The sequence below is a fragment of the Lepidochelys kempii genome, chromosome 10 (genome assembly GCF_965140285.1).
Source record: "Lepidochelys kempii isolate rLepKem1 chromosome 10, rLepKem1.hap1, whole genome shotgun sequence".
NCBI classification, from domain to species: Eukaryota; Metazoa; Chordata; order Testudines; family Cheloniidae; genus Lepidochelys; species Lepidochelys kempii.
Window position 1 is genome coordinate 16,487,187 of NC_136389.1, and position 21,643 is coordinate 16,508,829.

Consider the following 21,643-nt stretch of genomic DNA (forward strand, 5'->3'; position numbering starts at 1 on the left):
GGGAACTGGGAACCACGGCCAATGGGAGCTTTGGGGGAAGTAGCCACAGGCAAGAGCAATGCACAGAGCTCTCTGCCCGCCCCCACCAGGAGCCGAAGGAACACGGTGCCAGCCGTTTCTGGGAGCGGCGCGGGGCCGGGAACCTGCCCTAGCCCCAGTGCATGCAGCTGCCACCCCGGAGCCACTCCGGGTAAGCGGCACCGGGCCAGAGCCTGAACCCCTCCCGCACCCCACACCCCAACTCCCTGCTGCACCCTGACCCCAACTCCCTGCCGTGAGCCCCCTGCCATAGCCCTCACCCCTCCCTGCACCCCAATCCCCTGCCGCAGCCTGCATCCCAACCCCCTGCCCTGAGCCCCTGCTGCACCTTGCACACCAACCCCTTTCCCTGAGCCCCCTCATACAACCCGCACCCCTCCTCTGCCCCAACCCCTTGCCCTGAGCCTCTTCCTGCACACCACACCCCAACCCCCTTCCCCGCATGCAATTTCCCCACCCAGATGTGGCCCTCAGACCAAAAATTTTGCCCACCCCTGTACTAGACCTTTCAGACCACAGAAGCCTAGTACACTGCAATTACTCAATGTTAAAGAAAGGAAACTAGCAAGCTGAAAAGAGGGGTTGACATATCTGCAGACCAAGATTTTAATCATATGTTCCAGACTTATTCCTGATTCTTTCATGCACTGCTCTGACTCACTTGTATTCAGGGGAAAATGAAGACAGACACCACCCCGCACCAGTTCTGGGCATGTGATACAGATGTACAAGCTGCGTGGCTTAAAGTGCATTTACTTCCTACGCAGATACACTCCTTAAAGAGCTGCATCATGAAAATGTGCACATATGTTGTTTGGGCACACCTATCTTCTTAAAAATCTGCCTGCACCAGCAGTGTGTGTTAAACTGAACAGGCTCAACATGCTTTAGGTTTATCTTGAATATTAAGACCAGATTCTTCTAATCAAGACCAGAGACACTGAATAAAGCCAAACTGCATATTATCAAAGCAACAGAACCCTAATCTTTCCAATGCACAATTAAATCTACAATACAGGTCTGGATTCTGCAAAGCATTTAAACACATAATTTACTGAAATTAGGGCCAGAGTGACCCAATTTCTAGCAATAATTATTTAAAAGTTATAGGAGTTGGTGGATTTCTATTTAGCAACACCATACCACTTTAATACATGTTAATCAATGCCTGTATTGCCCTCCAGACATTCCCTGTATGTCTCGCAACACCTTACAAACAAAGGGTGGCTCTTCCAAAGGCAGAGCATACATGAGGGTTAAACTGGTAAACATTCTTTCATAAAATATTTTAACTGATAAAGGGTTTTGTTGTTGTTGCTGATTGCTGCTTAGGTAACTGTAAGCTCTCCTTGAGAGTAAGAGGATGTATTTTTAATTTGATGTGTGAGGACTGTTCTTACCAACTTCCGTTAATGTTAATGGAAATCCCATGTCTAAGCTCACAACAGGTCATGCTGAAAATTTTCCCCTTAACGTTTAACACAATACCATTTAATAATAATCATGAAAGTACATTTATTACACTTTGTATTCATTGTTAGCCCACATCAGAAAAAGATTTGTTGGGATAACATCATATGATGATGGATTCAAAAGTCAGTGCCCTTTGGTAAAAAGGAAGACTGTAACAAGTATATTTTATATCAAACAGATTGAAAATAAGGCCCTATCCACTTGAAAACAGAAACCACGCTAGCAATACCATCATTTTGTGTAACTCCAGACAGAATATGGTCCTTTCTGTGAAGCCAATATATTAAAAGCTCTGGTACTGACTGTATCAAAACCACCATTAAACAGGAGCTTTGTACATGATTTTTAAACCTGATGAATTACCTTTATCACTCTATCCACATCCTGTTTATTTAGATCCTCTCCACATTCTTGGCTCAACTGATGCTGGATGATGTTCCTGCGCACTCGATAATTTTTGGTAAAGATTTTAAGCAAAACCTGCCGATGCTTTAAAACAAAAGTTTATTTTAACACACAAGAGAAAAATTATCTGCATTATATTTCCAAACATGAAACGAGAAAACCACGGTCGGCTCCAAACAAGCTTTGAGGTATATCATTTGGCACAATACGTTCGCTGAACTGTGTTAAAGAAATCTTCCTTAGTAAATCCCTCTCCAAACAGTCCCATACTAGCATGCTAGAACTATAGCAAGTATAAGAATGATACTTAGCATGTACAGTGTATTTCTGTATTCAAATCATTGTATAAACGTTAGTTAATTAAGTCCTGCAACACCCTTCTGAGGAAGGTATTATCCCCCTTATACAGAGAGAAACTGAGGCAGAGACAGTTTAATTAATGGAGCTAGAATTTGAGCTAAGCTTAGAACTCAGGAGTTCCTGGCTTTCTGCTCACTCCACTGGACTAGATTCTCTATAACGAACATCTAGAGCATGCTGCTGTGGGTCTTTCCTGTGAAAATTGTTTTATATTGTGAGCATGGACTTTCTGCTTCCTTATGTCCCATTACTCTCAATTTACAGTAGTAATTAAAAAGTCAGTGGATGCCCACAAGTGCCACAGTTACTTCCCATTCTAGCTATAAGGAAATTCAGACCTCTCATGTACCGCCATAGGATAACTATTGGATAATGCTGACTTTTTAAACAGCAAGGAACAGTTTAATATGCTCTAAGGCCTGGTTTGAATGGAGCAGCAAACTGGTGCTACTCACGTCTACAAAGCTATTTACACTAGTGTTTAATGAGCAGCGTATGTTATTGCTTCTGTCCGCTCTCCCATACCCCAGTGAAGCAATCATCACTACTGTGGACTGAGCACTGCCTCCCAGCTTGGAGTAGCTTGGCACTGGAAACCACAGACTCCAAGGGGGGGGAAGAGGGGGGTCATGGGAGAGGGGGAGACAGCCCGTTGTATCACTTTTAAAAGCAAGAATGCAAATAATACCAAGCTCCCAGCAACCAGTAATCTGGGAATGACTTGGCTAGATTTACAGCCATGTTTGCCTTTACCTGGTCGTAAATGTCACCAGCTTCCCAAAGTGCATAAACCTTTAATTCATCCGGTGAAACAGCATGAATCTGTGGGGGAAACTAAGAACAGTTTGCACCAGTCAGGGTGGTTGCTTTAATTTTAGTTACAGGCTGTTAAAACACATCATCTTCAATGAGTGAATGTTGGAAGCTCCAGGAACACTTCAGCAGCCTTATATTGCCCCAATTAAACCAAAGCCATGTTTGATCAGCACCTTTATTCACTATTAGTGAAATTCACTCATGCACTAAGGGTCCACCCACAGTGCCTATGAACTGCTTAAACTTTGTTTTGAGGGTGTAAGTGGGAATTAACTAGCACACAGGGCTTGTGCAGGCTCTCTGCCACTGAGGCATGGGCAGTGGGGGGATTTCACCCTTTGGATGCAACTGCTAAACACTGAGAGAGCAATGCCTGTGCTTGAACGTTAAAGGATATTTCACGGCAACAAAACATTTAGTTCTCTCTGTAAGCAGCGACTGACACACACATTTGCTTCTGTGCTAAAAGTTGCTCTGAGCTGTTCTCTGCTATTGCACGAAGTAGGATTTCACTCTTTCTAGAAGTTTTTACATGGACTATGGCAGTTTTTAGGGTGCCTAGGTGCTACAGTTATACACATATATAAATAAATAGATAGAGAGATACAGTAGAAAGTTTAGATTAGACAGATATTCAATTGTCACTCCTGGAGCCACCAAAAGCATGGGAAAACTTTACCCAACACAGGGTGAGGGAAAAATATGGCATTGCTGAAACACCCATCATTTCTGTCTTGTGGGCAGGCTACACAATCCCACAAGAATGAACAGTAAACTGCTTGTGAAGCCAGCAGACTCAGAAAATGAAACACGTTTAATTTCAAGCACCCATGCAGGGAAACAAGCCTTTGGTTTTTCTCAGCTGCCATGCCCTCATGCCGCTCTCCACCTCACAAGCGACGCAGCAGCCCCCACCTCACCACTCACACACCATACAAATGCTTACATGGAAAAATAAAAAACCTCTCTCTTAGCCCCAACATCTTCCCTCAGAGCATGCTCTGACTCTTGACACAGTTCCTCCTTCAGGTCACTAATAATTCATTCCTTGCCAATGACAACCTAATTTTCAAAATCAACCATCAGAGGCGAACAAGCCCATTCAGATTCCCTACCCTATGGCACAGGGATGATCATTTGTTCCATTCCATTTCTTGTCACACTTAATGGTTAGCCGGTACAAAACATACCTTTCCTCCCATCCCTCACAGGCTTAGATGAAAGCCCTGGATGACTGTGCCAGAAATCCTAGTCTTTACATTCACACTTAATTTATACTCTTACTGTAAAGAGGAAAGTTGTTGTTTGGAAGGAGCTACCTGGTGAGATTAACAGCTCAGAATCCTGCATTGCTCCAATATCGTGAGACACATCATGTACATTTTAACAAACTTTAGAATCTCTTGACACTTCAGACTTTTCTCTCCTCAAAGGAACGCTGGCTAATAAAGGCTGGCCTCCTATGGTATGCATATCCCACAGATAAAAGCAGACATCAGATTCTCACAGGAAAATGAATTATGATCAAGGCCTGAGAGAGGGACAATGCGTGGAGCAAGAAGTGTTTACTCCAACACTGTGTTACTTATCACTTGCTCTCCTTTGTCTGACAGAGCTCTGAAACAGACCTGTACTGCAAGATGCTCTTTCCCTGACCCAATCACATACTACCACGCCTGCATTTATCTTGGCCATTCAGGAACTCTGGTTCTAAGCCAATGTGGTTTTACCAAGCCTCAGCAGCCGGAATGCCTCCAAGGAAACAGATGACTGGGAGCTAAAAATAAATAAATAAATATAAACTTCTCATCTTCCCCCTTCATGAAGCGTCTGCAAGACACTATTACCAAGATCATCTCACTCTCCTGCTAATCCCAGTACATCGACCCGCCTCAGGATTTGGGCAGAGGCCAGCAGTCCTTCCTACAGGGCTTCCATCAAGACACAAGGAAGGTGGAGTGGCCCTCCAGTGCCCTTCAAAGACCTAGGAAAGGGATCCTAGTGAGGGAAGGCAGCAACCCTAAGAGGGGGAAGGGTGCCACTACTCAAAGAGGTTAATGGATTTTCCTTGTGTGCAAACATCCTCCCCATGGCACTGTGGAACTTCAAACAGAGGCTCACTCCAAGTGTGAGTGCTGAATGTGACTATGCAGCAAAACTATTTGTTCAAGGCTTCCTTTCCCTTGGCCTAGCCTGTCCTGGACTGCCAGATTGCCTGGAATCTTAGGTTAAAGGAAACAACAGCCAATTGCATTCAAATGTAGGTCTACCCAAGACTCGCTCTCTGGATCCCACCACAGTGCTAATGACGGAGCATTTCTTTTGGCTTGAAGATATTACAATGCTACCAAGTATGAGCAAGCAAAGTACCTCCGCAATAGGTGCCTAACGGCTTCGATTGCAGCAAGCAGCGTCTCAGTGGATTCTAGTACAAAGACACAGCAACCATTAGACTAACTTGCACTCTAAGCGCATTGGGTCAGAGTCAGTAAATCCTTCATTTCTATGGGAGAGAACTGGTAAAGGCTTTAACCAAGTTTTCAGCAATGCATTTTCTGTGATGTGGCAGCTTGACTGCACCCCTCCTGGAGGGCCTTGTTTTCAATGACCTCAGTTCATTAGTTTTTAATCACTGGAGCAACTTCATTACAGAAAATTAACATGTAATTATTGCATCAAGTGATAAAATGAAAGGTCCTTGCACTGCTAAGAAGGTCTTGGGTTCCAACGGATCCACCAAGGGACGCAGCCCATGCCCAAGAAAGCCCTATGTCCACATGGAGTGTTTGGTGAGTGTAAACACACCACAACTAATCTCAACCCCCTCTGCGAGAGGCAGGGGAAGGGGCTCCTGGTGGAAAGGATTTATGCTGGTGATTGCAGCAGTGCAGGGTCCCTTTATCTAAACAGTGGGATTTGTAACAAGGCTCATGATAAGCCGTGTGCTTCTAGGAATGACCAATGCGCTTGCAGCCAACATTAGACAACAGATGCCAAGCTCTGGTGGGCTGGATGGGCCTAAAAGCCTCCACACTGTCCCTTCAGTAGGGAATGTCCGGATTTAAGTCAGGTTCTATATTTAAAGCTTCTGTTACATGTTCCACAGGAGAGAGGCAATTCCCTCTCGCTGTCCAGCTTCCTCGGGAGTTGTTTTTTAAAAAACAGTATGTTCACCTCCTTCCCCATGAAGTTTAAGTAATAATATAATGAAGTAATTTACAAAGTTTCAAAACCAACCCAACCTGAAGAAATGACCGCACCAGCAATGGCCTCAGCTAATTGACGTTCGCAGTATGTGCAGCCACATCACATGAAAGAAAGCGAGACCCTGAAACAGCCACAGGACGAGGCTCCAGGTGGAAAACCAGCCAGGATGAGCAGGGATTTAGAAGTCACCGGGCAGAAGGGAGAAGAAATCATTTAATTGGGGACTTTCTCTAGAAGCATTTCAAGTCCATTACTTACCTCCCAGCTCCCACACTGTATACCTACCATGCATGCATGGCCACCATACTATAGTATTCCTACCTCCCCGCAACAGGCCTTGTTCCTTAGCTGAGTCTTAATTCCCATGCTCTAATACTACTTCTGAATTATTTCCTGCTCCCCTCACTCAGTCCTCCTCCTGACCTTTGTCCTGCCTCCTCCTTCAAGCAGCTGTCCCTTCTCTTTTTCTCTCCCCCAAAAGGCAGTGGACTGCAAGTTCTCTCCCTAGCTGCAAACTGACCAGGACTGCTACCTGGCTTGTAAACTGGTTTCACCCTTAGACTCTCTCTGCACTCACTACAATGGTAGCTCTCTTCCCTCCACTAATTGAGCTATTTTCACACAGTGCTGCAGGAAGTCCTAACTCTCAAACATACAAACATTTCCCTGTCTTTATAGCAGCCACAGAAACGCCTACAAGAAAAGGAAATTTAACAGCCATTGACCAAAGGAACGTGGCACAGGCACAGCATGTGACTCCTGCTATATTTTTCCCAGCCACTGTTGTATTGCCAGGTGTGTCCTGCGCCCCTGAGATAACAGATACCATTGTTCCTTCCACAGCAGCCCTGAGAACAGGGAGCTTGTACAGCCCTGGCTACAGCAAATGGACCTGGGATTTGGATCACTTCAGACTGCTTCGTGGAATCGTGAGGATAACAACTAGTGAAGCACTGGGGTCCAGTCCATAGGAAGCTGTACCTGTGAGTTTCTTTATGTGGACCAGGAGAGCACTGTAGGGGGCCAGCACTCAAGCAAGGATTGTGGGAAGCAGGAAGTCAGCCAGCCAAAGCCCCATCTTCAATGGGCCGAGAGGCAGCTGCTCAGAGGGATATCTGTCCCAGCCACACAGTGTGGATGCACTGTGTAGGTCACAGTATGTTTAAAAGCACCCCAGCCACTCAGCACGTGTGCCCTTCCCGACGTGTACAATATAAAGAGGATACTTACAGGCACCAAAATCTGTTTGCAGCCAGTGTCCAATACCATGTCTTGTAACATTTTGTCTGAAATGCCACTAAACAACGTGTGTCCCGGGGGCAGACTGGCTAAGTGAAGATTAAATAACCGTTTAAGCTCACTCAGAGTGAGAACAAATTGTTTCTTAAACGTCTTCATCACAAATGCTTTCAGTTCCTGTGCAACTCGATCCATGCACCCGCCTGGCAAGTGGCCGTTTAACGAGTCCATGGAGTTTTCCTCTGAATGGATCCCATTGACCAGGCCATTGTTCATACTCTCATAGGTGGACGCGTCCATAGGCTCCTCGTCGCTCAAAGGCTCCTCTTTAATGCAGACATTGGAAATATCCATCTTGGATGGAGAGTCATTGGCTTTGCTCTCTGCCTTTTTCTTTTGTAACTCTTTCTCCAGCAGCCCATAGTTCTGTTTGACTTTTGCTTTAGCCATATTGACCCTTTGTTCCCCAGAAACCAGAAGTGGGTGAGCTAGTAAGATATAAGAGTAAAACACTGTTAGAGAATCTTGGACATTAATTCTACAGTATATTTATTAAACAGACCTTAGTGAATTAACGGCACTGAACAAAGTTTACTCCAGAGATCCAAGACCCCAAAGTGATTTCAGACTAGATTTTGTTTTTAAAATAATTGAACAAGCAGAGAAAAATTTCAATAACTGCTAGCAAGATACTTAGGGCTTGACTTTTCAGAAGTATCAAGCCCACGGCCACGGGAAAACATGCTTGTGTGAGTCTTAGAGCCCTGTGTGAATCAGGAATTGCACATACAACTGCACACACATTTCTGCTTGCACCCCTAGACTCCCGACATCTTTGTAAGAGAAGATTTTTCAAGAGAGGCTGGATGCCCATAGAATTGCTGCAAGGAGAAAACCAGCTGCAGCCATTGCTATAGCTACTACACAGGATGTTGCATGCTTGCAAATGGGAGAATGGATGGGAAAGTGATTTGAGTGACCGCTGATCAGAGGGAAGGTGGTGAATCCAGCAGACCTTCTCTATTAGGATATGGTCCATAGCACGAAAGAGATCGAGAACCCCTTTTCTGTAGTAACTACAGAGTCTGGAAATGGGGAGTCCTCTCCCTCCCTAATCCCGGCCACCTTTGTACATCCATTCTCAGCAAATGGGGGTGTGACAGAGGAATTGCAAGCTTCAGTACCAAGGGAGTAAGATAAAGTACACTATGTTTTATAGTAAACTGCATGCACGTACTCAGCACATACTTATCTTCTATGCCATTAGGCCTACTAATTCTTTTCCAAATAACCCAACACCTAATCCTTCTCAGCAGATAAGATAGAGGGTATTGACATGTATTCATGTGTCCATTTGTCAGTTCTGCTTGCAGTCTCCATGGACTCCAATGTCTGGTAAATAACCAAGTACTTAGCTCAAACTCCCTGGAATCTCAAGTTTTCATAACCTCTTATGATTACAGAACAGCTGCTTTAAACTTTCACTGGCTGCAAATGGTGGAGAATCACCTTGAAAAGAGAAGGCCTTGTACCTCCTTAGACCCCCTGTTAAACTAATTCTTCACTAATAGCTTAACCATCACCCATGGCAGAACAGAGTAGGGGAGCTGCTAATTTCCACGGGTTTATAAACTATGGGGCTATCACAATGGTGAGAATAACTCTGACAACTGTGCTGCCCTTAATGAGGAAGTAGAGTCTATTACACGCATGGATTCTCTGCGCTGGGGAATCCTCAGTTGTGCCTATATGGCAGTTTTAAGGTTGCCTTGTCCCACCCTGGTGGTTTAAGCTCACCTTAATGTAGCCCAGAATCTGCCCCAAACAATCAAAAGGGAAACTGCAGACTCATCCCCCCTCCCCCCCAAAAAAGAAGTGACACACAGAAATTACACTAGAAACACAAACAGGAGAGTATATTTCATAATGATCTTAACCATTAGTATACCTGATTGTCCATCTTGTTTCTTTGGTGTCAAATGTTCCTTTAATAGATTATAGACCTTTTCTAATCTGAAATTCAAGAGAAAATACACAAGAGTATTTTTTTTTAGTTTGGCATTCCTACACCCGAACACAGACATTTTGGCTTTAGCTCCTTTGGCATTTTTGAAAGGCTAAAGCATTTGGAGATGGTCAACGGCCCAGTGAAATTGGGAACCATGGAACAGTCCCATCATACAACTGCCCTTTAAAAGGGACATGTAGAGAAAGTGCAGATCAAAATACTACCATGCTACAATCTATAGTCATGGGACAGTTGGTACTTGTACATCTTTAATTTATCCCCCAGAAGAAAGCAAATCATTTACTTGGCCTGAATGCCCATCCACAGCATATTCTGCCTCTGAACCACATCTGGATGCTTTTTAACAAAGTCTTCATCATAAGGGAGCAAGAATTCCCAGCCTTTGTTTATTCTTGCAATAGACATGTGCTCTAAGAAGTCCTTCACATCTTCCGGGCAAAGCTGAAAGAAAGAAAGAAGTGTAACAGGTCAGGGAAACCACACCTGCAGCCATACAAACCTGGGCTGTGATATCACCAAATAAGAAGAGTTGGGCTGGATTAAGGTTTGGGTAGGAGACTGCCAAGAAAAGCAGTCTCCCGGCAATTCAACAGGAGATGGTCTTCCCTCTGAGTCAGTACCAGGAGGGACCATATTTCAGAAGGGACCTAAAGCTAAGAAGTAGTTAAATAGTCTGCAGCACTTTTTGCAAAACTAGGGGAGTTATCCCCAATATCCTGAACAAACTGCACTGTGGATAATTATATTCCACATATCTAAGCGTTCTCTGAAGTTTAGACTTCTCGGTTGCTGTTAAAAGCCCAGAGGCGGCTGCATTTCAGCTATAGGTGAAGCAACCCTCTAGGTACACATCCATCTCCACCGCTGGCAAAGTGCATTAGAAAATTTCAGAATGTAAGATTATTAAATCCCTACATAAAATTAACTCATTCTGTCATTTTATTTTGTGTGATTTTTTTTTTTAATCCTTACAGTGCTTTTTCACTTTTAATCCCATTTACTTTACAGATACTAACGTGCTTGAGCAGATGATTCAGCGATCAGGTGCCTGAGTTGCTCTTAAGCAATTAAGAGCTACCCTCCCTTGAGGAGGATGAATGTTTTGATTCGTCATGCATTTGTGGTCTCCACTATGCAGTACACATCTGAAGCAACACTGTCCTAGGTTAGCAATAATGGGAATTAGCAGTGAAATGTGTCAGGTAATGTCCTAAAGTCAGCAGTAAAATGGGTCACCACTGTGTGCGGTGCTAGGAGGAAAGGCAAGCATCACTGTGAATTAGCCACAAATGCAGCTATTGACAATTCCCACTGCTTATCATATGCCCCTGGTTTAGAAAAAATTGTTACTCACTTTTGTGACTGTGGCCACTTCCTTTCGCACGACCCAGCGATCCTGTGTAAACTTCCACATCTGGGGGAAATAAAGAGGGGGAGGGGGAGACATATTTTAGGAAGCTGCATTACTAAAGAACAGATGCACTGTTGTGACAACGGCATAACCAGAAACCAGGAACCTTTCAAGAATGCAGGGGTGGGCAATTCTCAGCCAGGCAAGTGGGTCAACTGGGCCAAATACAGACCTGGCATGGTCTATTCCTGTAGACATTTTCCTTGAATGATAAGAAAGGACACAAAAACAAAAGTTCTAGCGAAATCCAAGATTTGCCTTGGTGAAGCTGTGGCGGAAATTGCACTTAGATCCTCTGAAATTTACATTAAACATGGTTTAAAAAAAAAACAAACAAACATGACAAAAACCTAACGAATATTGAGGAAGCTCATTGTTATTCTGTGACTTTACAGGCATCATCAGGGGTAGCACTCGGAATGTTCTGCTCCAAAACCATGTGTTTTGCCACTTGCCCAAGAGGAAATCTCCATGAGCTGTCACTAACAGTGAAGTTTATATCCTTTTTATATGTCAACCAGTGCAGGACTCCCATCCTCTCTCTTAGTCCTTTCTACAGCACCCATCACCGTAAAAGGAAGTGTGGTGAGCATGCCTGCACCAGTACATTACAATCACTTAGATTCCTACCCACTGCCCCCTCTCCACACACACACACACACACAAGCTTGGGCCAGTTCAGTTTATGGAGGTTTTAATACATTTTGGAGGGTTGGGGGCAGGAATTTAAACCCTCGTTGCTACCAATTCCTCCCTCCCCACTCTCTGCCCTGTCACAGCCTAGGGCGTAAAAAATCACGAGCAACTGGGCTGTTTCTGTATGTCCTTTCACCTTCTTCAGCTTCTCTCCCCCTACATACTAATCGACACAGCTGCCCCAATGCACTAGCACACACGTCTTTAAAACCACAAGCTATCACTGACTCCAGTAAAGGAGACAATTGAGAACATACCCTTCTTGCAACTATTCATACACCAAAACTGCCAGCTTTCCCACAGGCCACTCTCTATTCAACCAGACTGCTGAACATGCCACCTCCTCTGGGCCTAGCATTACTGCTGCTCCACTACTCAGCTAAGTGCAGTAGTGGTTTTGGTCCCCAGAATCCCCAAAACTTCAAATGCAATACTCTCGGGCACTGCCTCTTTCCCATGCCTCCGGGAATAAGAGTTACCCCTGAATCTGGGTCTCCTATATGGCAGCACATTGAGCAGCTTTCAAGATGTGTCAGAAAGTCAATTTTAATTACCGTCAGTTTGGGCTCACACAGAGACTAATCTTACAGCAGCTGACTGCCCAGGAGAGAAACTAAGCAGAGTGCAAACATCAGAGTGATCAGCTCTAATAGGAAAATGACAGGGTCACACACATGCTTGTATCTGTCCATTAGAGATGGAAGCCACAGAGCATGGCAAATGTTGAAGTTATTTTGGGATTAGTTCTCCTTAGATTGTTTGTAAAGACAAACGCGGTCTCTAGTGTCTGTTCCCTGCTGGGGTTTATAGATAGATAGAGTGTGTGTGTGTGTCCTGTACTCATAATTTATATTTGCACTTATTGTTCATGAAAGGTGCTAGATCAGCAGCTCTGGGAGCAAAGCCCTTTTACTGAACAACAGGGCACGCATAGCAAGTACAGTGCGTCCCTAGCATCTCCCTGCAAAGGTCCTTCAGTTCTTCCCTAGCGGGACCACCTCTGAGGGTGATAGGCTGTTCAGCCTCCATCAGCCTCTCTGCAGAGCCTGCCATTAAGTGGGTTAGCATGATGGCGGCTTTGTGTCATATTTTAAAATGTGATAACTGTTATTAGGTAGATGATCTGACACCTAGATCTGACTGACACCCGTCAATCAATCACATGACTAGCAAGTGACAATCAATATATTTCCATGTTGATTCTCTTAACTCCCTCAACAAAATCTTCAGGAGTAATTTAGAGATTATTTCTTTGGAACAAACCTCAGATCACAGAAGAACAGTACAGATTAGCAATGATGTGGTCAGTTATGCCAACTTCATCTTATTTGGGTTTTGGCACTGGAAAACAAATAGAGCGTATCTATACTTACAACAAAGTCTCTTCCCCTGCAAAGCACTTCTGCAGGGACTCCACTGTGTGGGCTAGAGGTATCTTTTGGATAGAGGACATCGCTGTTAATTAAAAGAGGAAATAATTAATTAATTATGATGCATTGCAACTAAATATTATCAGTGAGGATTTTTAACAGAGTGTATATGCCCTGTATACGCGTCCATTCATTGGTCAAAAGACACCTTTCATCCAGCCAAGTTTTCAGGCTTTACACAAATTCCAATGAAGTTAAAGCCCTGTCTGCATCAAGAGAATTCACACTGGAGTGGCTACATCAGCGCAGTTCACACTAGTGCAAAGAGGGGCTTAGACCAGTGAAGTTTTTTCTGGTAACAAACAGAAATAAGATGCACAGATGTAAACACTATGCTGGTACAGCACATCTACGTTAGGGGTCTGCCCCAGCTTAGCTACATCAGTGTGAATTTCCTTAATGCACACATGTACAAAAGTGTGTCATCACATGCTTTGGGCTACATGGCTTCCCCACACAACCCCAAAGGTAACATGAGCCAAAACATTTATATACCGGACTTAGTTTATTTTTATTCTAATTTAATACTCAAGTATTTTAAGTAAGAGATGCTATAAATTCCATCAGCTGGGGCACTTAACACGCCATCCCATTCAGACTGGGGGACTAATTAAATTACATCCACCATCATAAGTGCTCTCCATAGCCCCAACGTCACTCCTGATCATGGGTTTCATGCCACACAGCTGATCAGGGCAAAAGCTGTTTTTCCACCCTCACAATAAAAGGCTCTATTAGGCTAATCTTACACTTCCAACACTTTTTTTCTGTTGGAAGATGAAGGTATTGTAACAACCATGGACACACATAACACAGTACTAGCAACTGCCACAACATAAACACCCTCGTGCCATCATTCTGGGAGCTTGTATACAGCATTATCCGGCTCACAGCATTCCTTTCTGGAGTGATTTAAGATAGAGTGCATCTGTGTCACTTTACAGGCTATTCTGCAGCAGCTGCAGCCCCAGGTCGTGGGTGGCCAAAGCATGGTCCACAGGCTAATGGGTGCCAATGAACGTGACTAGTGTTCACCCTCATCTTTATTACAGATGTGGCCTAAAGATGAGGGTGCAATTCCCAGCACGTAATATCCCATGTCGATGAAAAGGATATGGCATTTGAGACCTGCAGTGTTGCTGGGATGCCCTACTGTATTAAAGATTAAGGTGACTACAATAGGATCCATTTTATGAACATGAGGTGCACCGAGCAACCTACTCTCAACTTATCAAATGGATAAACCCTTCCAGAGACCAGCTCTCAGTGACAACAGCAATAAACCAGTAATGACTCCTATACTGAGGGAATAAAGATTTTTCTTCCCAAAAACTGACGTGGCTCAATACACAAACAAAACAGATCTTATCACACAGTTCAATACAATTTTAGATAGCTCAGCCTCTGCCCTGTGATCATTTAACATCAGCCCTTTGTCTTCTGCATAACAGACTACTGTAACAAGAATTGTATTTAATCAAGTATTTAAGTAACTTGGGTTTTTGAGCTCAGACACTGGTGCTTTCAGCTACATTACAGCAGCAAAATGTTAGTAAAGGATACAAAGTCATTGTTCTGATCTACTCCTAACAGGAACGTTAACATTTGACGACAACAAAGAACAGAAGGCGTACCTTTTTACCACCCAGTTTCCCTGGACCAGCATCGCCACCTGCTGTATACAGCGTAAAACTGCAGTAGAATCGATCCCAGAACCCAATAAACTCATGAGGTTTGCAAAAGGCATTACTTTCACTAAAGGAAAAGATAAAACACAGTTGTTTTAAAGATGCTTTCAATGTTTTATTTAGATTCATAGAAGGACTTCTGTTTTTAAAAAAATGGATACACAGATTTTATTTTTTAATATAAAAGACTCCCATCTGTTTACACTGAAATCAGCAATCAAAAATATTTCACAGCTCTCGAAAAATAAAAAGCACTTTGAAGAAGCACTCCATTTCAGTCAGTCTGTATATTCACTGAAAACATGCCAGGGAATGTTGTATGTAAGTTAATTGGCTTAACTGATCCCAAATTAATACACTGATAAAAGAAACCATCTATACCATTCTATTTTTTGCAATAGATTGAGTCATCTGACAAGACAGTAAGACCCAGAGACAAAAACTTTAGCACTTGCTATTGTCACATCATTAGCAATTCCAGAAAGATGGGCTAAAGCTGTCTCAGGCTACATGCAGAAGGCACATATTACTGAAAACCTTCCCGAGAAAGGACAAAGCCAAAATGGCAGGTTGCTGCATTAAACTCTGAGCTAAAATTCATGCTTAGTCTCCACTACCCAGCAGTGGATCAACAGAGACAGGTGTGTCCTGGAAGGAACAGCAGTGGTCTTAGAGTGGAAGTTATTCCAAGGAGTACTCCTTTGGCTGCACATGCCCAGATCGCAGGTGTCAGCTCTCCAAGCAGTCATGTGTCTATCTTCCCTTCTAGATCAATGGCATACTCAATCAGCAGTGGAAGAGATGCTATTCAGAGCCTGAGACTTAGCCCTAGAAACAAAGGGCCATAGAGACTCTCAGCCCTGTAGGACGACAGCATAGACACTGCCAGGAAAGGCTACTTATTTTAGGGAAAAGGAGGTCTGAGGTCATGAAAGGACATGAGGAAGTGAAATGTTTTAAAAATATCACATACCATTCTTCATCAGGATCTTAATCTGATCAGCAAGGGGTAAAGTTCTCAGCTGTGCCATAGAAAGCACATTGCTTGGAGCCACAGGTTTGTCTCTGTAAATAAACAAGCAGAACTGTAGCCAATGAACTACAACATCCAGCCAACGTGAGGTTAGGACATTCCATGCAAACACTTACTTCTCTTCTTCTACATTCGGAGGCATCAGCATCATTAAGTATTCACTAATGGAAAAGAAAATGTATCAGCCTTAAAATACTTGCATTAGGATTTTCTAGGCTGAAGTACAATGATTTCCTGCTTAGTGCAATCTTATTTATGTGAAATCTACAAAGTAAATATTAGCTTCCAAGGTCATTTTTCCTTTCCAAAGAAATTCAGTGCTGGAGAAATGTATGAAGACTGTAGTTCTATCCACTGAGAACATTTGCTTACAACTGCTTTCTACGATTTTTAGCATGTTGGAAGAAATCAAAATCACTGAATTCATGCTGTTACCAGTAACAACTGATAAAGATTTTTAGTTCACGTTCCTTAAATTTAGTTAAGGTGAGGAAGGATGGTGCAGTCATCGGTGCACTAGACTGGGACTATGGAGACCAGGATTCCATTCCCTGCTCTGCCACACATTTACTGACCTTGGGCAAGTCACTTACCCTCTCAGAGCATGTCTACACTGCAATTAGACACCTACAACTGGCCTGCACCAGCTGACTCGGGCTTGCAGGTCTCAGGCTAAGGGCTGTTTAATTGCAGTGTAGATGTTTGGACTCAAACTACAGCTCGGTCTCTGGGACCCTGCAAGGCAAAGGGTCCCAGAGCTAATGCTGCTGCCCAAGCCCTAGTATCTACACCACAATTACACAGCCCCTTCGCCCAAGTCAGCTGGCATGGACAAGCCGTGGGTTTTTAATTGCAGTGTAGACACGCCCTTTGTGTCTCAGTTCCCCATTTATAAAATGGGGATAATAGCACTTCCCTACCTCACAGCAGTGTTGTGAGGGTAGTACATTAAAGACTCCAAGGCACTCAGGTACTACAGTAAGTACCTTAGATACCACAGTAATAGGCCAGGTTCTTTCCTCTATTCCACCTGTGCAGTACTCATCCACTTCACTGTGACTGAGGACAGAATCTGGCCCTAGGAATTTTTCATAGACAGGACAGTTCAATGAGATGCCAAATTTTAAAAATAACCCACCAACACCATGAGTGCAAAACACCATGTCCTGCTGCTTTCCCACTATTGGGCCTTGCTTACCCCAGATTACAAGAAAACCACATTAATTATTGCTTCCTGAACAGATTCCTGTAACCACCATATAAACCTTTCCCCCATACAGCTACCAAAAAGCAAATCTGAAGCTGAAAAATAGTCACTGTCAAGTACTTTTAAGTCTCTATTAAAAATCATAAAACAGGTTTTGTAAAACTCATTATTAATAAAGTTCTTGTTTGTTTTTTTTTAAATTTAATAGTTTCTGGTTTTGATTTAAAACTTCCCCAGCTGCGTTTGTAATCCTTGCATTATAGAACTGTGTTAGCGCATAAGAACTAGAGTTAATCTGGCTTAACAAAAAAAAAAAGTGGCAATGACTAGTTTCACTCTCTGGCCTGAGTGAAATACAAAAAAACCCAAAACCCCCATCAAAAATTATGAGAAAACAAAATGATCAATTTTTTAAAAATTATTTCCGTCATAACAACCTACTGTTGTTAATAATATATATGACAACCTGACAAATATTCAAACATTACTGCGACTTGTGTAGGATACTAGACCAAAGTTTTTACCTGGGAGATTTAATTAACTCGGTATTCTCTGCCATGCCATGTCCCTGACTGAGTAAATACTGGCGCTCATGTTCGGAACGGCTGTCCTGAGAAATGTGGGGATGGAAGAGCAAGACTCACTGCAATGTACAGTAAACATGCCATATCTCAAACAGTTTAATTCTTCATTCTCAGGCTCTCCAGCACCATTAAAATCCCACACTCATTATTCTAACATGTAGCTAGTGCACTATGTAAACATCACATCTCAGTAACTGATGCATTACTTTCACACAGTTGCGTTGACATTGATGCAACATGGGAAAGCTTGAGTGTGTATTATTTTAAAACACGGACACATTTACACTTTTTGTTAGTTGATTATCACTCCTGGCATCAAACTGATTTGATTCCCCTGATCAACACCCTATCTAATGCCTTAAAGTGCCCAGCCCGCAAGCAAAGGTCTGGGTTTGATCCTCAGACTCAGGCCCCCCCGCATGTTGCTGACACTAGAGTCTGCTGAGATACATGAGTATTCAGGCCTCCAAAGCACCCAGAACATACCTACCCTTAAACCATAATAATGCAGATGGACCCAATGCTCTTCAGCTTGTCTCTTCTGCAGGAATTCATAGGACTGAACACGTCGCTGACGAGCTTGTTCAGTCTCTGGTCGGGAGAATCTTACCTACAAGATTTGATTACCGTTAACTATAGTCCTCAAATCTCTCAAAATGACACAGATTAAAATGGCACAGGGAATTATATGCAAAAATGTGTGCGCTATATAAAGAAAACACATTGAATGGCAAAGCCAGGGGTAGACAGCTAGGAACTAGCTGAACTAGAAATGCTCTTTTGCAACAGCCCCACCCTTCTTATTTCACTTGTTGACTTAACTAAATAGTCAACTTTCCCAAGTGGGGGTGTAATTGCTGAGCACCAACTGCGGTGTAAACCCTGTCAGCTCAGTATGGATTGTTATACACTGATTGTGCACAGTTTCTTGAACTACCAGTAATAAGGAATCTCAGACATACAGTAATTTGCTTGATGTCGTCTTCAGCTTCATCCTGGGACGAATCTCCCGCTGACAAAAAAACAAGCCAGGAAAATGAAATTAAAAATATAATCAAAGATGAAGCAGCCACAAGAGAGTTTATGACTGTTCTGAGGCTTAGTCCAGGAGAGAGGTATGGTCCAAAACACAGGACCAGCGGCCAGCCACCTCAGTTCTATTTATATAAATACCTGGGTAGCTGTATCTCTCGTCACCATGCTATATGAGCACCTCACAAACAAACGCTCCTGCTAGATATGGAAAAATTACCACCACCAGAGGGAATTGAGGCACAGAGACCTGAAGGGGCTGACCCAACATCACACAGGAAGCTTGTGGCAGAGCTGGGAATTGAACTTGCTCTGATATTGAGTCTATATGTCTTTGGGTAAGTTATTTAACCTATGTATCTTGGCTCCCCCATTTGTTAAATAGAGATATCAATATGGTAATATACTGGTTAGTTTGCATATATGTTCCACTGCCCTCTACTGGATATAATCAGAAATGCATCACTGGCATAGGATCTACAAGGCAGACATAATGGAGACTCTCCTTTGACTCTCGAGGTAGGGGCCAGTGCTTTTGGAACACGTAGATCTAGGTTCAATTCCTGTTGATGCTATTATGTTCCAAATGCCCATGGAATGCAGCACAGTGACAACCGTGAAGACCTAGGTGGCTACAGATTTGTTACAACACTTAACTGACAGGGGTCTTGAGAGGACGAGCTAATTGTGCAGCACAATGAAAAAAGTACTGTAAGTTTTATTATTATATTCTACCATCCCGGTGTTCACAGTCTCATGTTCTAGACCTTTAATTCATCTGACGGTTAAAAGGAACAATTATTTCCTCTGAGCCAATCATTATACATTATTTTATTTTAAAACACGCTCAGTGTTTCTTCAGCTATGAATAGCTCTTTCCAAGAACACCATAAAGTCAGTATAACAAAATCTAAAGAGAACTCAAATTGTTCCGTAACAAAGAAATCACAGCTTGTAATGTGTTCACCTTCATTAGCAGCTTCTCTTTCTCGGTGTTTGGCATCAGCTTTGTCCAAGTAGGAGAAACTTGGCCTCAGTTGTAGAATGCCATATAATGGAGTTAGGTGAAGTTCACCTGAAAAATTACAAGTTATTTTCCAAGGCCTACAGTTGGCAATTTCATTTTCCTATCACCTTTGTAATGTCACAGTTTAAATTTAAGATAAAGATTTATTAAATTTAAATGTAAGATGAGAATCTTAAATGGAAGATTAATCCAGTCCTTAGTATTTCAAAGAGGTATCAGATTTGAACCCCTTGGTCCAAACCTGCCGCTACAATTTGTTTTTTGGTAGGATCCAAGCCTGGAAGAGGCCCATTTTCTGGATAACATATGGCTCAAACTCACATTTCACAAGGTCAGATGATCTGACAAGATTTCTGCCATTTGTGGCCAAAAATCTCAGAACAGCAGCTCATGAAAGATCAGTACTAATCCAATCCCAACCTGTGATTCAGCCTTGAAGACCACCCCCAAGCTCACAGCCTAAACCGAATTTCGACATCAGTAACGCCTCTTTGTCCCTTCTCTAAATAAGTATCTCTGCCACAAACAGGAGAACAATACCCAATCCTGGTTCCACAGCATCCAAAGTTTACAGCAGCCCCTGGCCTTCCACACCAATAATGAGTATTTATATCATTATGACAACAGCAAACTCTGAATAAGGTGACATAAAAAAACGTATAGAATACCAATCTTGAAATTCTTGGGACATCAGTATTCCCAGAGGTTTTTAGAATACCAAGCAAGAGAGGGTTTGGGAAACAAATGAAGGAGCAGAACGTGTGGAGTAAGGGAGAACAGCAACAGAGAGACTGAAGTGAATATTAAAGAATATCCCCTTCAATGTATATGGTTTCAGTCTATAATTCAATGGTAGAGTTCTGGTTGCATCTACAAGCCCTACTAACTGTTACCTTGTTTACAATGTCATTAGAATACCCTGATGGAATCTCAAGGACTTTAGAACACTCCAAGTAGTTAAGTTCTCCCTTACAGTAACTTACTTATAAGGAATTGACAGCCACTAAATAGGAACAGAGGCTGCTGGAGACAAACACCACAGTTTTTTCATTTCAAACCCTGCATATTTAAAAACCGATTTATTTCATAAGGTTGCGGGAGGAGAAAAAAAATAACCTTTTCTATAGATAGCAGCAGCATAACGGGAAACGTTACTCGCAGCCTGTGAAGAGCAGAAAGTTTGTCTGTCCATCAGCTTCCTGTAAATAAATTAAATTTTTATGACTACAGTCCACAGATACCACAAAACATGCAAGCCTTAAAGGGCAGAAACAAAGAGTTGTTGCTCTCTAAAATTGAGTACTGTAATTAAACTTGCAGGTCTTTTAAAAATATATATTTATACATGTATTTGCTGATCTCCCACGCTGCAGCATTATTTACTATGGGTACTGTGGAAGTCACAGCACCCCATCTACAATATTATCTGTCCCATGTGCTCATTCAATTAGGGGCTCTTTAGAAAGTGCTGAGTGGTGGCTTCCCAGCTATCCAGAGATGCCCTGATGGAATTAAACAGCAGAAGACACTCTACAGCATAGGGCACTGGAGCAGCTACTCTGCTTCCTTGATCCTTCCTCTGGGAGAGCTACTGGGTTACATTAACAGGTACTGATGGCCCTGAGAGGCCTTAATTCAGCAAAGTGTTTACGCTTGTGCTGAAGATTTACATATGTCTCTCATGCTTTGATGGCTCCTGGCTAGAATTAGCACTGAGGGACATTTATTTGGTTTAGATGTTGTTTTGCCATTTTTCCAAGGGACTCAGGCATAACACTCTCCAATGACAGAAAATGCCACCAACTTTAATTGCACACCTGGCCGAGTTTTATTTTTACCTGCTGTCATTATAAGCTACCCTTAGACTATGCAACTAAAAGAGTAAGACAGAAAAAAATATGCCTCTAATTTTTGCACATCCAACAGTAGCTTGTGAATAGTCACATTCACTGTTTCCCCGAATAGCC

General features: G+C 42.8%; 1 protein-coding gene across 2 annotated transcripts in view; it reads right to left on the reverse strand.

Moving 5' to 3' along the window:
* POLR3E (RNA polymerase III subunit E) overlaps positions 1 to 21,643 on the reverse strand; it is a 36,832-nt gene that overhangs the window by 2,542 nt on the left and 12,647 nt on the right. For both annotated transcript variants that reach the window (XM_073362185.1, XM_073362184.1), the window contains 15 exons: positions 20,793 to 20,875; positions 19,617 to 19,724; positions 18,580 to 18,629; positions 18,108 to 18,227; positions 17,558 to 17,643; positions 15,943 to 15,987; positions 15,767 to 15,858; positions 14,740 to 14,860; positions 13,049 to 13,130; positions 10,923 to 10,982; positions 9,852 to 10,009; positions 9,488 to 9,552; positions 7,531 to 8,027; positions 3,031 to 3,111; positions 1,876 to 2,001 (listed from right to left, as the gene is read on the reverse strand). In XM_073362185.1, the coding sequence (XP_073218286.1) occupies positions 1,876 to 2,001; positions 3,031 to 3,111; positions 7,531 to 8,027; positions 9,488 to 9,552; positions 9,852 to 10,009; positions 10,923 to 10,982; positions 13,049 to 13,130; positions 14,740 to 14,860; positions 15,767 to 15,858; positions 15,943 to 15,987; positions 17,558 to 17,643; positions 18,108 to 18,227; positions 18,580 to 18,629; positions 19,617 to 19,724; positions 20,793 to 20,875 (1,774 nt within the window). The remainder of the gene's footprint in view (positions 1 to 1,875; positions 2,002 to 3,030; positions 3,112 to 7,530; positions 8,028 to 9,487; positions 9,553 to 9,851; positions 10,010 to 10,922; positions 10,983 to 13,048; positions 13,131 to 14,739; positions 14,861 to 15,766; positions 15,859 to 15,942; positions 15,988 to 17,557; positions 17,644 to 18,107; positions 18,228 to 18,579; positions 18,630 to 19,616; positions 19,725 to 20,792; positions 20,876 to 21,643) is intronic.